The sequence below is a fragment of the Crocodylus porosus genome, unplaced genomic scaffold (assembly GCF_001723895.1).
Source record: "Crocodylus porosus isolate Cpor-Errol unplaced genomic scaffold, CroPor_comp1, whole genome shotgun sequence".
In the NCBI taxonomy this organism is placed as follows: Eukaryota; Metazoa; Chordata; order Crocodylia; family Crocodylidae; genus Crocodylus; species Crocodylus porosus.
Genome location: NW_017728933.1, coordinates 591,973 through 604,330, shown reverse-complemented (window position 1 = coordinate 604,330; position 12,358 = coordinate 591,973). Strand labels below are relative to the sequence as shown.

General features: G+C 53.5%; 1 protein-coding gene across 1 annotated transcript; it reads right to left on the bottom strand.

The window, feature by feature from the left end:
* Nucleotides 1-3,262: 3,262 nt before the first annotated feature.
* Nucleotides 3,263-10,176, bottom strand: NUDCD3 (NudC domain containing 3). The gene is made up of 2 exons (XM_019545938.1): nt 9,881-10,176; nt 3,263-3,547 (listed from the first exon to the last, which is right to left on the bottom strand). Exons 1-2 carry the CDS (start codon nt 10,076-10,078, stop codon nt 3,263-3,265), a joined length of 483 nt encoding a protein of 160 aa, XP_019401483.1. The 5' UTR covers nt 10,079-10,176.
* Nucleotides 10,177-12,358: the final 2,182 nt, after the last annotated feature.

Genomic DNA, 12,358 nt, shown 5'->3' with positions numbered 1-12,358 from the left:
CATTTGACCCCAGTATTCTTTCCTGCCATGGCAGGGGGTCGGACTAGATGATCTGCTCAGGTCCCTTCTGACCCTAGAAACTATGAAACTATAAGCAGGGCCTGGGCCCAAGAGCTTTGTCCCTACCCCTCCATCTAAGTAGGTGGGGACCTGTTCTTGGCAACTCCCCAGCAGCTCATGGGGCAGGCTCACTTAGCAGATGCATCCTATGTGTGTCACTTTTAACACTGCTTCTCCTTGTTTCCACAAAGTCTTTTGATCTGTTCAGAGGCAGTGAAGCGTCCACGGTCCCCAGCTCCTATCCTAGCAATGAAGGGCTGAAGCCTGGGGTATTGGTGCAACAGATGTGGAACCCAAGACAGCTGCTGGCAGGCTGCAGTCAGGTTGGGTTTGGGCTGTGGAGGCTTCTACTTCTATGTGTTCCCTCTATCTCCACTTCAGTTTTAGAACAAAGGGAGAGGTTGAGACCTGGTGGCCCTGAGGAAGGAGGGAGACATGGGCTAGATCTTCTGGCAGGGCTGCAGGAGTTCAGTGAATCCTAGAGAAGTGGGGATGGAAGGGATATCCAGCGGTCACATCTAGTCCCACCCTCTGCCTGAGGCAGGATCATCCCTATCTAAACCATTTCATACAAATCCAGTGTCTGATCTCTAGAAAAACCACCATCACCCCTGGCATAGCATCAGACATCACACCTGACTCTGCCACAGGGAAAGCAGGGGGACCATTCCAGCCAACTTCCTGCTGTTGCAAAGGTTGTTAATATACACTCAAGAGATCCCAAGTAGAGACTGTACCCCCCACTACACAAGAAGGCAACCCACTCTCCCCCAAAATCCTAAGCAATCTGACTAGGGGAAAAAAATCCTTCCTGACCCCAACGTAATGTCAGTCTGAGCCCAAGCTGAGGGGCAAGATGCTCTAAATAAGACCCTCTGGGTTTGAGTCCTATTAGAAACTCAGCACAGCCCAGTCACCAACCCCAGCCTGGGCGGAAGCCAACATTCGATGCCTTGGAGGGAGGCTTAAAACCCCCCTGACACGTAGCACAGCCAGCAAAGCCAAGAAGCCTGGGAAATCTCATCACTATGCCTAGATCACCGCGAACAAATGTCTGTCCAACCTCTCCTTGAACACCTCCAGTGATGGAGAGCCCATAGCTCCCCTAGGCAGTCTATTCCACTGCCTCCCTGCTCTAACAGTGAAGAAGCTTTTACTGAGATCCAATCTCCAACTACTTCGCATGAATTCTGGGGTAGGGAAAGGCAGATGGAGGACCCTGGAGATGAGCCTTTTGTGCCCAGCACCTGACCCTGCAGGCAATTTTACTCTAGGCTTCACTCTGTGCCATGGGAGCCGAGATAGGAGTCGACTTCTCCCTTGCTTAATGTGACAACTGCAATGTTTCAAGACCCCCCCTTCTACACTAGCAAAGACCACTTGCTCCCCATTCTTTTATGTACTTGCTTGTCTTTCCCATCCCATAAGATCTTCCCATTAACTGGCAGCCAAAAGCCATAGTCCCCACACTGGTTCCCCTGTGGCTGCTGAGCCCTACTGGAAGTGATATCATAAGACTTCTCCCTATCTCCTTTGTTTGCTCTGCAGTTAACAAGGAGGCAGAGCCCAGGTGCTCCATGTGCCTACAATTATCCCATGGAAAGTGAGGACTGAACTGGGATGATGGAGCCATGTTGAGAAGCTGCCTGGGGTACTGGTGGGTACAGAGTCAGTTATTGCAGAGCAGAAAGCATATGATCAAGCTGCCTGTTAAGAGAAGGTTCAGGGAAGTTCCTGGTGAAGGAGGACACATAGGTTTGTGAGTGGGTTCACCTCCATGAGCACCTGGGGAGCTGGCTTAGGGGACATGGAGTCAACCTGGTCCTCAGCATTAGCACCAATCTGCTGTCTTGTTGCCTCTTTCCACCAGCTTATTTGTGCCCAGCTCCCTGGTTTTGCTGATTTTTGCTGCCCTGGATAGAAGATCAGCTTCCCTGACATTTTTGGGGGGTTGATTTTTGAGGTGGGGGGAGCAGGGGGAGAGGTGAGCTTGGTATGCCAAAAAGTACAGTATATTCAGGCCTGGTCTGAGCTACTGTACGTTCACCCACACTGCCAGCTCCCCTGTGGATGCTGACACCTACTCCAATGCCAGCAGACCAATGCCAGACCGCACCCCCCAAACCCAAAGGCCTCGGCCCTCCCTCGGCTGCTGTCAGGATGTAGGTTAAGCCGCATCCATGCTGCAGCACCTGGTACCACCAGCACCTCCTGGGATATAGCTAGAATGATGCCCTACAGCAGCTGCCATCTGCTGGCAGGAGCCTCCAATTGAGAATTTGGAGGTCTGGAATTTGTCTGGTATGTACAGCACTTAGTGCCATGGGGGCTGGGGCACCGGGGGGCGGGGGCACACATACCATGGCAATACAAACAAACTAGCCAGGTGATGGCTCCAGTACCTGTTGCTCACCTACCCTTGATTCCAATTTAGATGCAAAAGAGCCCCAAACCAGCCACGCTGTTGTCCCTGCAATCTCAGGGACCAGCGTGGCCTGGGCAGGCCAGCCATGTCCCAGTGAATGCTACTAGCCATCTCCAAACACTCCAGATCCCAGTACAACCATGGGAAGCCAGAAGGGTCAGGAGCAGTGCCCAGAAGCCTCCACCCCAGGTCACCCCCAGCAAAACCTCTGTGGAAAAAGAGGGGGCATCACGACTTGGTACTGCAACAAGTCCCACCAACAACCTGCCATATCTTGAATTTCCAGGCCCTGGACAAATGGGTTAATCAGGTCTGTGCCAACTCAGATGCACAAATAGTAGACATTGGGGAGTGGGTTCAGTACTTTACAGCTTTGAAGAACCTCTCAGCTAGGCAATGGACTCAGCATCACATGTCAGCGCACCCATCCCATGTCTGCAGCCTGGGTTGGCACAAACACCTCTGTCTTGTCTCTCCAGCAAAACTAACCAAACCAGTGGAGCACGCTCCCTGGGAGGACCCCTGGGAGATGGGAACACTGTGGAAGAGCTACCTCCATTTTCCCAAAATGCACTGGAAATAGCAGCACTAGAAGCATGAAGACACAGGTGCAGCTGCAGGCAAGGAAGAGGAGAGGCTGTGTGGCCTAACCCAGGCCCCAGAGACAGATACCCAGCCTGGTCAAACACATTGCCTAGGCACTATGCAGGTGGGCCTCTGGGCTAGACCCAGCTCAGACTGCAGGCAGCTGGGAGGATGGGCCCGTAGTGCAGGAACTTACATGGGGAGCTGCGGTGGCTGGGGCTCTGTGGGGACCATGGCTTCGGGAAGCTCAGAGGCTGCAGTGCTGGGGGCTGTCTCAGCTGTCTCCTCTGGGGTGCAGGGCCCCTGCCTGGGGGCCGAGGCCTGCTCAGCCGTGGACTCAATCTCAACCTCTTGTGCGGCTGGGGGCACCTTAGTCCTCTCGGCTGCTGCCTCCTCCTCCTCCTTCATTTTCTCCTCCATCTCCCGCTGGCGCCTCTCCTCATCCTGCTGGGCCATGTGTTCGAAGGTTTTGAATGCCTGGAAGAGAGAGAGCAAGTCATACTGGAGCCAGGAAGGGAATAAGTCCCACCTCCCCGGGAAAAACCATGGGTAATGGGAGGATCTTCCTCTAGACCTGTATCTCCTGTCTCTCCCCAGGTGCCAGGCCTCACTGAGGCCACAAGCTCCCAGCCAGCCCAGCACTGGGCTTTTCAGTGGGATGGAGACCTGGGTAAGCTGTTAATTCTTACTCCCACAGTGTTCTGCTATTAGCCCTCAAAGAGATGAGTATGGAGGGAAGCTGTGCATTTGGGGGCAACGGTATCTCAGCTCCACTCCAGGGCAGCCCCACAGAAGTCCTCTGCAGTTCTGGCAAAGCCCCCTCAAGATTTCTGGCTGGTCTGAGGTATGGAGGTGGGGGTAGAGTGGGGAATGGGATGTGAAAGGACCCTACACCAGGAACCTCTGGCCAGGATTTCCCAGGGGAACCCTGGGTGCTGGTGGCTGGATTCTGTGTGACCCCTTTAACCCCCCCTCAGTTGGTACATTATGAAGGATCGGGCCAGATTTCCCCCCAATGCACTGGAACAGATGGCACTTGGGGCTCCCAGTGCCAAGCTCTCCCTTGGAAGGAGCCCTAAGAATACTGGCACCTTGGCTCCCACTGTCCCATAGCTGAGGGTGCTAGTCTTGGGTAGGAAGCTAGAGTGACTGGGATCACACAAGATGCTGAGCAGAAGCAGCAAGCTTGGACCCTGGCCATGACACGTAACAGCTGTCAGCCTAGACAGCAGTGGTCTGTCCAATCTCCTGGCAGCTCCAGGGGACAGCAAGGACAAGGAGCCTAGCATCACGAGAAGGGAGGGTACATGGGTGCCGCACTGCTAGAAATATGCCAGGCACTCCCATCTGCTGGCAGGGCCAAAGGGCTCTAGGAATACAGCCAAGAATGCAGGCTGAGGGCCCTTCTCAATTGCTGTATTTACTGGCCTACCACCCGCTCTCCAAGATGCCACCTCCTTGTTCTGGGGATGCAAAAAATGAAGGGTGGGGGGAGGGTATATTTTTTTCCTTTTAACCCAACTGCTTGGAACCAATTTGTGGGGGAAAAGGGGAGCCTGCTATGTGAAAGAAACAGTAAGCCTGCCACTGGATGCTGTCTTGAGCTCTGCTGAGGTAGCAGAAACTCCTTAGAGGCTCAAGGCATCTCTGTGCCTGTAGCCTCCGAGGTATTTCAGGGGCTGGCACCAGCCCTAGCCTAAGCTACAGGAGTCCCAGGGGCTGTTCTACCTTATGGCACCTGCCTAGATTCCCAAGGGGGGAGGTGGCAACAACAGGCCCCCTGCTTCAGTTCTGTGCCAGGGCACTCCCCAAGATTTCATAGATTTCATAGACATTAGGGCTAGAAGGAACCTCAGAAGATCATCAAGTCCAGCCCCCTACCCGAAGGGCAGGAAGTCAGCTGGGGTCACAGGATCCCAGCAAGATAAGCATCCAATTTTCTCTTGAAGGTGTTCAGTGTAGGTGCTTGAACCACATCTGATGGCAGGGTATTCCAGGCCTTGGGCGCTCTGACAGTAAAGAAATTCTTCCTTATATCCAGCCTGAAACCATCTTGCAGTAGTTTATAACCGTTCAACCTCACCATCCCTTGGGGCGCTCTGGTGAACAAACATTCCCCCAGATACTGGTATCTATGAAATCTACTTGCGGAGTGCCCTGGCACAGAACTGAAGCAGGGGGGCCTGTTGTTGCCACCAAGTACCAAGGCAATGCCCAGTTGCAAGCCCCACAGATCTCATCACCGTGTCAAGAGCTGTGTTGTACGGAGACCTGGGGCAGTAGCTGAGAGAGGCACAGGAGTGACAGTCTAAGCTTTCAGGCAACACTGAGGCCGTGATTGTATAAATCAGTGTCTGTGCCAGCGTGGGAGGTTTATGCTCTAGTGCAAACTCCAGGCTAAAGGGGCTGTGTTTATCTCCCCCTCAGTAACATCAGCTTGCCTCTGCCTCTCCTTGCTGTGACTCAGTGCCAGCTGAAGATCAGCATGCACATGGAATACTTCATTCCCCTTTTCTTCTGGCTTCATTGTAAAAAGAAACCCTCCTGGGGCCTGCCATGTGCCCCAACCCCTCGGCAAACACAGACTGAAACTAAGCAGCAGCCACTGCAAAACAAGGTATTAAGATCCTTTTTACTAGGGACAGGTTTAGAGTAGAAAAGCCAGAAATACAACTCCTGGCATAGCTTCTTCCCTGCCCATAATGACAAGCTCCAGCTAGAATCCTTTCATTATTGGCTTTTACGACACCAGGCACATTCCTTCGGGGCTGCATAAATTATCCTTCAACCCAGCTGGAGCTACTGACATCTCACTAACTGTGTATGACACAAGCATGACTTGAAGATCATATAATCATAGAAAAATGAGGGCTGGAAGGGACCTCAGAAGTTCATCTAGTCCAGCATTTCTAAACCCGTGTGTCATGACCCAAAAGTGGGTCACAAGAATAGATGAAAGGGTCACAAACAAACAAACCTTAAAAAAAAAAAGATCAACAAACTTTTAAAATGGTTTCTCCTTTAAAAGAGAAAAACACTGGACACTGGCTTTTCCTTTGAAGGCTGTCAGAGTTCCAGCCGGCAAGAGGCTGGTTGGGGTACCTTCTGCCCCTCTTACCAGGGGGCTGGGGCCTGGGGTGCGGGACAGTGGGTTGGCACTGGCCACAGATGTTTACAAGTGGGTCCTGGTACAAAAAAGGTTGAAAACCACTGATCTAGCCCAACCACCTGCTCAAAGGAGGATGATCCCCAACTATCTCATGCCAGCCAAGGCTTTACCTATCCACGTCTTCAAAACCTTGAGGGATGAAGACTCCACAACCTCTCTGAGTAACCTGCTCCAGTGCTTTACTGGCCTCCTAGTGTGAAAGTTTTTCCTAATATCTAACCTCAACTTCCCTTGCTGCAACTTGAGACAATTGCTCCTTGTTCTGTCATCTGCCACCACTGAGAACAGTCCAGCTCTGTCCTCTTTGAACCCCCCTTCAGGGGTTATTTAGTCTGGAGAAGAAAAAACTGAGGGGGGATTTAATAAGCCGAGTTCCTTCAGTCTCTCATCGTAGTCATGTGCCCCAGCCTCCTCACCATTTTTGTTGTCCTCCACTGAACTCTCTCCAATTTGTCTATGACCTTTCGGTAGTGGGGGCCCCAAAACTGGACACAGGACTCCAAATATGGCCTCACCAGTACTGAATAGAGGGGAATAATCACTTCCCTCAGTCTGCTGGCAATGCTACTACTAATGCCATTAGTCTTCTTTGCAACAACAGAACACTGTTTACTTAAATTCAGCTTACTGTCTGCTGTAACCTACAGGTCCTTTGCTGCAGATCTGTTTAGCTAGTCAGCCCCCTGACTGTAGCAGTGCATGGGATTGTTCTGCCCTGAGTGGAGGACTTTGCACTTGCCCTTATTGAACTTCACAAGATTCCTTTTGGCCCAATCCTCCAATTTGCCTAGGTCTCTCTAATCCTAGCTCCACTATTCCTTACAGCTGATGCAGATGTAAATGACTGGGTATTTAAGCACAAAACAACTGGAACAGGAAGACCTTAAATCAGCCAGTGCTTCCCCTGACACCCTGCTGACATGAACCACTGGACTGCCTTTGGGATGAAACTTTGCTTGGAAAGCTTCAAACATCATGCAAGTGTCACCCAAGGAAATAGGCCGAGATGTCCACAACAAATCACAGAAAAACAGGGCTGAAAGGAACCTCCAGAGGTCACATCTAGTCCCACTCGCTGCCTAAGGCAGAATCATCCCTGTTCAAACTAACCAAGACAAATCCACCATCTAAGTTATGCCCACTGCCTAGTGAGATTGAGGCACCCTGCTCCTTTGGGGTCTCTATTAACAATGAAGCAGACAGGGGAGTGGTGTCAGGTTGCAGCCCACCTTGACCCGACCCTGCATGGTGCCTCCCCAAAACAGAGGCACGTGGGGCAAGTGGAACATTTGTGTTTCTGGGAGGAGTGCAAGGGTGCCTATGCAGAGAGGAGGGGAGATGAGGAGAGCTGTGGCATGAGTGGACTCTCCTGGCTGCTCTAAGCTTCACAGAGACCCCAAGGAGACAGGACAGCACACTAGCCTGGCTGGGCAGAAAGTACCTGGGGACCTTTATCTGGCCTGAAAGAGCTCGGGTGCTATGTCACCCAGCTGAGAAGCACTGGGTCAGAATCAGAACACAAGATGGGAAATTTGGAGGAAGACTATTTGCACCTCCTACCCCTCTGTGGCAATATCTAGTTGCTTTTTTCTCTGATGCGTTTTAAGAGTAATTTGCATTCACCTGGGGGTTTGGATCAGGTGACCCCTGGCAACCCCAGGGCTCTAGCATCCACCTGGTCCTTTGAATCTCATGGTGAATCATGATTACTGCAGTCCCCCCCTGCAAGCACCTCAACTCTCTCCTTCACCACTTCCAAACCACTGTTGTCAAATCCCCCTCCAACACCTCTCCCCAGACTTGACTGCCACAACACCTGTCATCTTCCTCCAATCCCTACCAAAACCACCCTGCCAACAGGAATGCTTTTGTACCAACCTAGCTGCAGCCAGATATCATGGGGTGGGTGAGATGGTTGCCATGCTGGCCAGCACTGAGCATACTCTGAATGTAAAGCAACAGGAGCAATCAATTCCCTTCAGGAGATTCCATATGTAACATTTCCACTTGGATTCCCAGGCACAGATTCAATGCATGTATTCAGTCATTTCACTCATGTGGGAACCCCACTGTAAGCAACGCAAGTGCTGATCTGGGAGCTGCCTCCCAGAGCATTTTTACCAGTTTTCCCTGCCTCCCTGTCTTCCCCCAACCCCCCTAACTCCAACTCAAGGGCATGGCCATGAATAGGATGCTCAGGATGCAGCTGGAGAAGTTACCTCGTTCTGTTGGCAGCAAAAATGACTCCAAGAATGTGGCGGGGAAAAGGAATAAATGCAGTCACTAGGTATAAATGATAGGATCAGGGGGAAGCAAGGTTGGAAGGAACTTCATAAGGTTCATAATTATAGAGTACAAATACACAATAATAAACACATGCTCGATACCTGTCTGGTGACAGGTTTTGCTGATACTGCGTGACCCATACAGGCACCACTGTGAGAGAGTTACTAAGTGCATTTGTATACAAGGCAAGGGCAGCTGATGACACCTACATAAGCCCTGGGGCTGACAGTGCTGTGAATACTGTTCCCCAAGACCAGCCAGGCCTGCCCCTGCCAACTCCTCTCTGCTGTGGGGGTCTCAAGATGGCCATGCTGGATATTTTGGCAATGGGGGCAGCTGGGAGAAGGGAAGTTAAGGGCCCTGGTATCAGCCTTTAGACAAGATATGATCGTTCTGACCCATGAAACAGCTCATGACTCTGCTGTTTGCTGTGCCAGGCTGGAAAGAAATTAAATACGCTCCCTCCTTTTACTGCTACATGTGTCAGGGGGTTTCTAAGCCTTCCTAAGGCTCAGAAGCACTGGGTGCTGGCTGCAGCCTGGGCTGGGGATGGCGCTGTGCCAACAGTCCTGCTGGGACCAAACCTGGAAGGTCCTGGCTTGAGGGTCTTGCCGCTCCACTCAGGGCCAGAAGGATGCTGCATTTGGGGTCAAGTAGGAATTCCCCCCCGTGAGACTGGTACAGACTGAGGGGGTTTTGCCCTCCTTTGAAGTGGGGGCACAGCCTCTGCCTGGGGTCTCTTGAGTATCGATTAACACCGTTTGCAGCAGCAGAACACTGGCTCCTGCAGCCCCCTGCTTTACCAGCGGCAGAGTCAGGTGTGAGGTCTGGTGCTGTGTCGGAGGTGGCTGTGTTGTGTGCTCAGCGGAGATAATCTGGGTTCACTTGAGCTGGTTTGGTCAGGGCTGATCCTGCCTCAGGCTGGGGGTTAGACTGGATGTGACCTCCAGACATCCCTCCAAGCCACCTCCCTGTAACTCTATAGGGTCATGGGTAGTTTTCATAGTTAACATCCCTTTATGTCTGAGACCAGGGAAGAAGGGAGTGGGGGTGGGTCATCGGTACCTTCCAGTGTCAACACCTCTCCATTAACATGCACGGGGAGGTGAAACCAGACACCAGGGAGGGAGGGGACCAGGGTCAACACCCCTCCATTAACATGGAAAATCAGGTCTGAGAAAGGAGGCGGGGGGTGAGGGCGCAAGTCGTCGACAGATTCCAGAGCCAACAACCCTCCATTAATGCACGAGAGACCAGGGCTGAGGCCGGGGGGAGGACGCAGGAGCGAGTCATCGATAGGTGCCAGGGTTAACAGGGCTCCAGGCCTGGGGGGCCGGGCCGAGGCCGGGGGTTACCTGTCCGACCATGGCGCGCGCGGCGCCAGGCGGGAAGCCGAGTCGGTCGGCGGGCCGGCGCAGCAGGCGGTAGAAGTCGGTGCGGCGGTAAAGGAAGCCGAAGAGCACGTGCAGGAACTGGCGCACGCCGCCCGCGTGCTGCAGGATGCCGAGCAGCGCCTGGTCGTACGCATCGGTCAGCGCCGCACCCGGCTCCATGGCAACGGCGACGGCGGCTCCCGCGGCCCAGCGCTTCCGGTCCGCCCGGGCACGCGCCCAATAGCTGCCCCGCAACACCCACACTTCCGGCCGCGAGGCACTCCACTTCCGGTGGGTACAACCCTTCCCTCACCTTACACCGTCCCCTATTTCCGGCACACCCTGGTCCCGTAACGAATGGCTTCCCCCTCTTCCGGTCTCCCAGTCCCTTCACCCAATGATTCCCCCCAGTGTCGGTTGCTTCCAGTTCTTTACCCAGTGGTATCCCTCCATTTCCGGTCTCTCAAAGTCCCTTGCCCGTTGGTTCTCTCCACTTCCAGTCTTCCCTGCCCCTCACCTAATGGTTCCTCCATTTCCGGTCACTTCCAGCTCCTTACCCGAGAGTTTCCTCAAGCTTCCGCCCGTTAAGTGTTCCGGCCATCCCTGAGCGGGTGAGGAGGTGGCATAGGTCAACCAGAGTGGGCTGGTCGTGAGGCGTTGTGAAACACCTGGTGCCTCATCCAGGTTTACCGTATTTACAGTTTCAAAAAAGAGGACGTTGGGGGGGGGGAGGGGGAAGAGCGGTGTTATATGATTGTAGGGGACAGTGCCTGTGCCCTACACCTGCCCTTGATTCCCAAGCCACAGCCCCCAGCTGTGCTGTTGCCCCTCACTCCCAACTTCCAGCCCCCTGGCACAACCTGTTCCCTGCACTTGTGATCCATAGTCCACAGTCACCCTGGTGCCACTCGCTCCCAAACCATAGCCCCCCAGCTCTGCTGGTGCCACTCACTCTTGACCTGCAGCCCCCTGCTCCCCCCAGCCCTGCAAGCATCTCCCAGCTGCCTCACCCCTGTGGGCACAGGCACTGGTGTAGCGCTGCCAGGTGGCTCCATGCTGCCCCCCCCGCAGCTCTCTTCCACCACTGGAGGAGCAGGTGCCTCTCTCTCCCCCCAGCTGCAGTTTAGCCTGGGGCAGGTGAGGGAGGAACACTTCCATCCTAAGCGGAGAAAGGGGGGCTCAAAGGCTGCAAAAAGCCCAAATCCTGGACATTTGTTGATATTTAAAAAAAAAACCCTGGACAGAGATGGGAGGACCCAAAAAGAGGACATGTCCAGGAAAACCTAGACATATGGTAGCCCCCATTTGTCCTGACTGCAGTAATGGGCATGCAGGTTGGAAATCCTTGGTCAGGGTGTCCCCACATGGGAGCCCCAGGGTATGACCTGGTCACCACAGATGGATGCACAGACACATGGATGAAGGGATGCAGCCCCCCTGCCCTTTGGCCAGATATTCCCCATGACCTTGGCAGCACCCAGTCCCCTGCAGGAGGTCAGGTCCCCCCCAGACACCATGGTGAAGCTGCTTTGTGGCACCCCGTCACCTGGTGGGCCCACCCCCTGCAGTCCCTGGCAACATGGGATGCTGGAACCCGGGAGACAGATGCCACCAGCCTGTGATAGCAGAGAGGGAACTCAGTGTCTTGCAAGGAGGTGGATTGCAAGACCCATGCCTCCACCACATACCTCTTCTTGCCTCGCCTTGCCAGATGCCTCCACTTGCCTTGTCTCAGTCTTACTCTGTGCCTGGCCAGAGGCTGATTCTGCTGTCCCCGTGGTTCTCACAGGGGGGTCTGCAGCATGTAGAGGGATCCCTGAGACCCTCTCCAGGGTGTTGTGTCGTCTTAGCACAGTTAGGGTTGCAAACACCGATGCCTGAGTTGCAAGAGAAACTCAGGGATTTCACACAGGAATCCAGAGTGCTCAGCCCCCCTCCTGCCCTGCCAAGGGCTGGCGGAGTTCTTTGCCACATGAGACTGGCTGGCTCCATAGGAGTGGTTGTCAACCTGGTGTCAACCAGGACCCAACCTGCTGGCCCCCACCCCCAGTGTGTGGGGCAAGGGGAGGGACATGTGGGGGCCCCAAGCAGCCCCTTGCAGGCTGGAACTCTGAAAGGGAAAGCCCACAGTTTCCCAAGTTTTTCTCCTTGAAAGGAGAATCTGTTTTTATAGTTTGTTCGTGACCCTTTCATATATTCTTGCAATCTACTTTTGGGTTGTGATCCATGGATTGAGAAATGCTGCACTATAGGGTTCTTCCCTAGTCAATGATAAGAGGTTGAAAGCCACTGTCCTATACCACACATACACACAGAACCCAGATTGAGAATCGTCTTACACACCAACACCCTGCCTCCCCCCCCCCCCCCGCCCCACTGCACATACAGAACCAGGGTTGAGAATCATTGTCTTACACACACACACACATCAGGGTTTTTCTGGACATGTCCGCTTTTTTG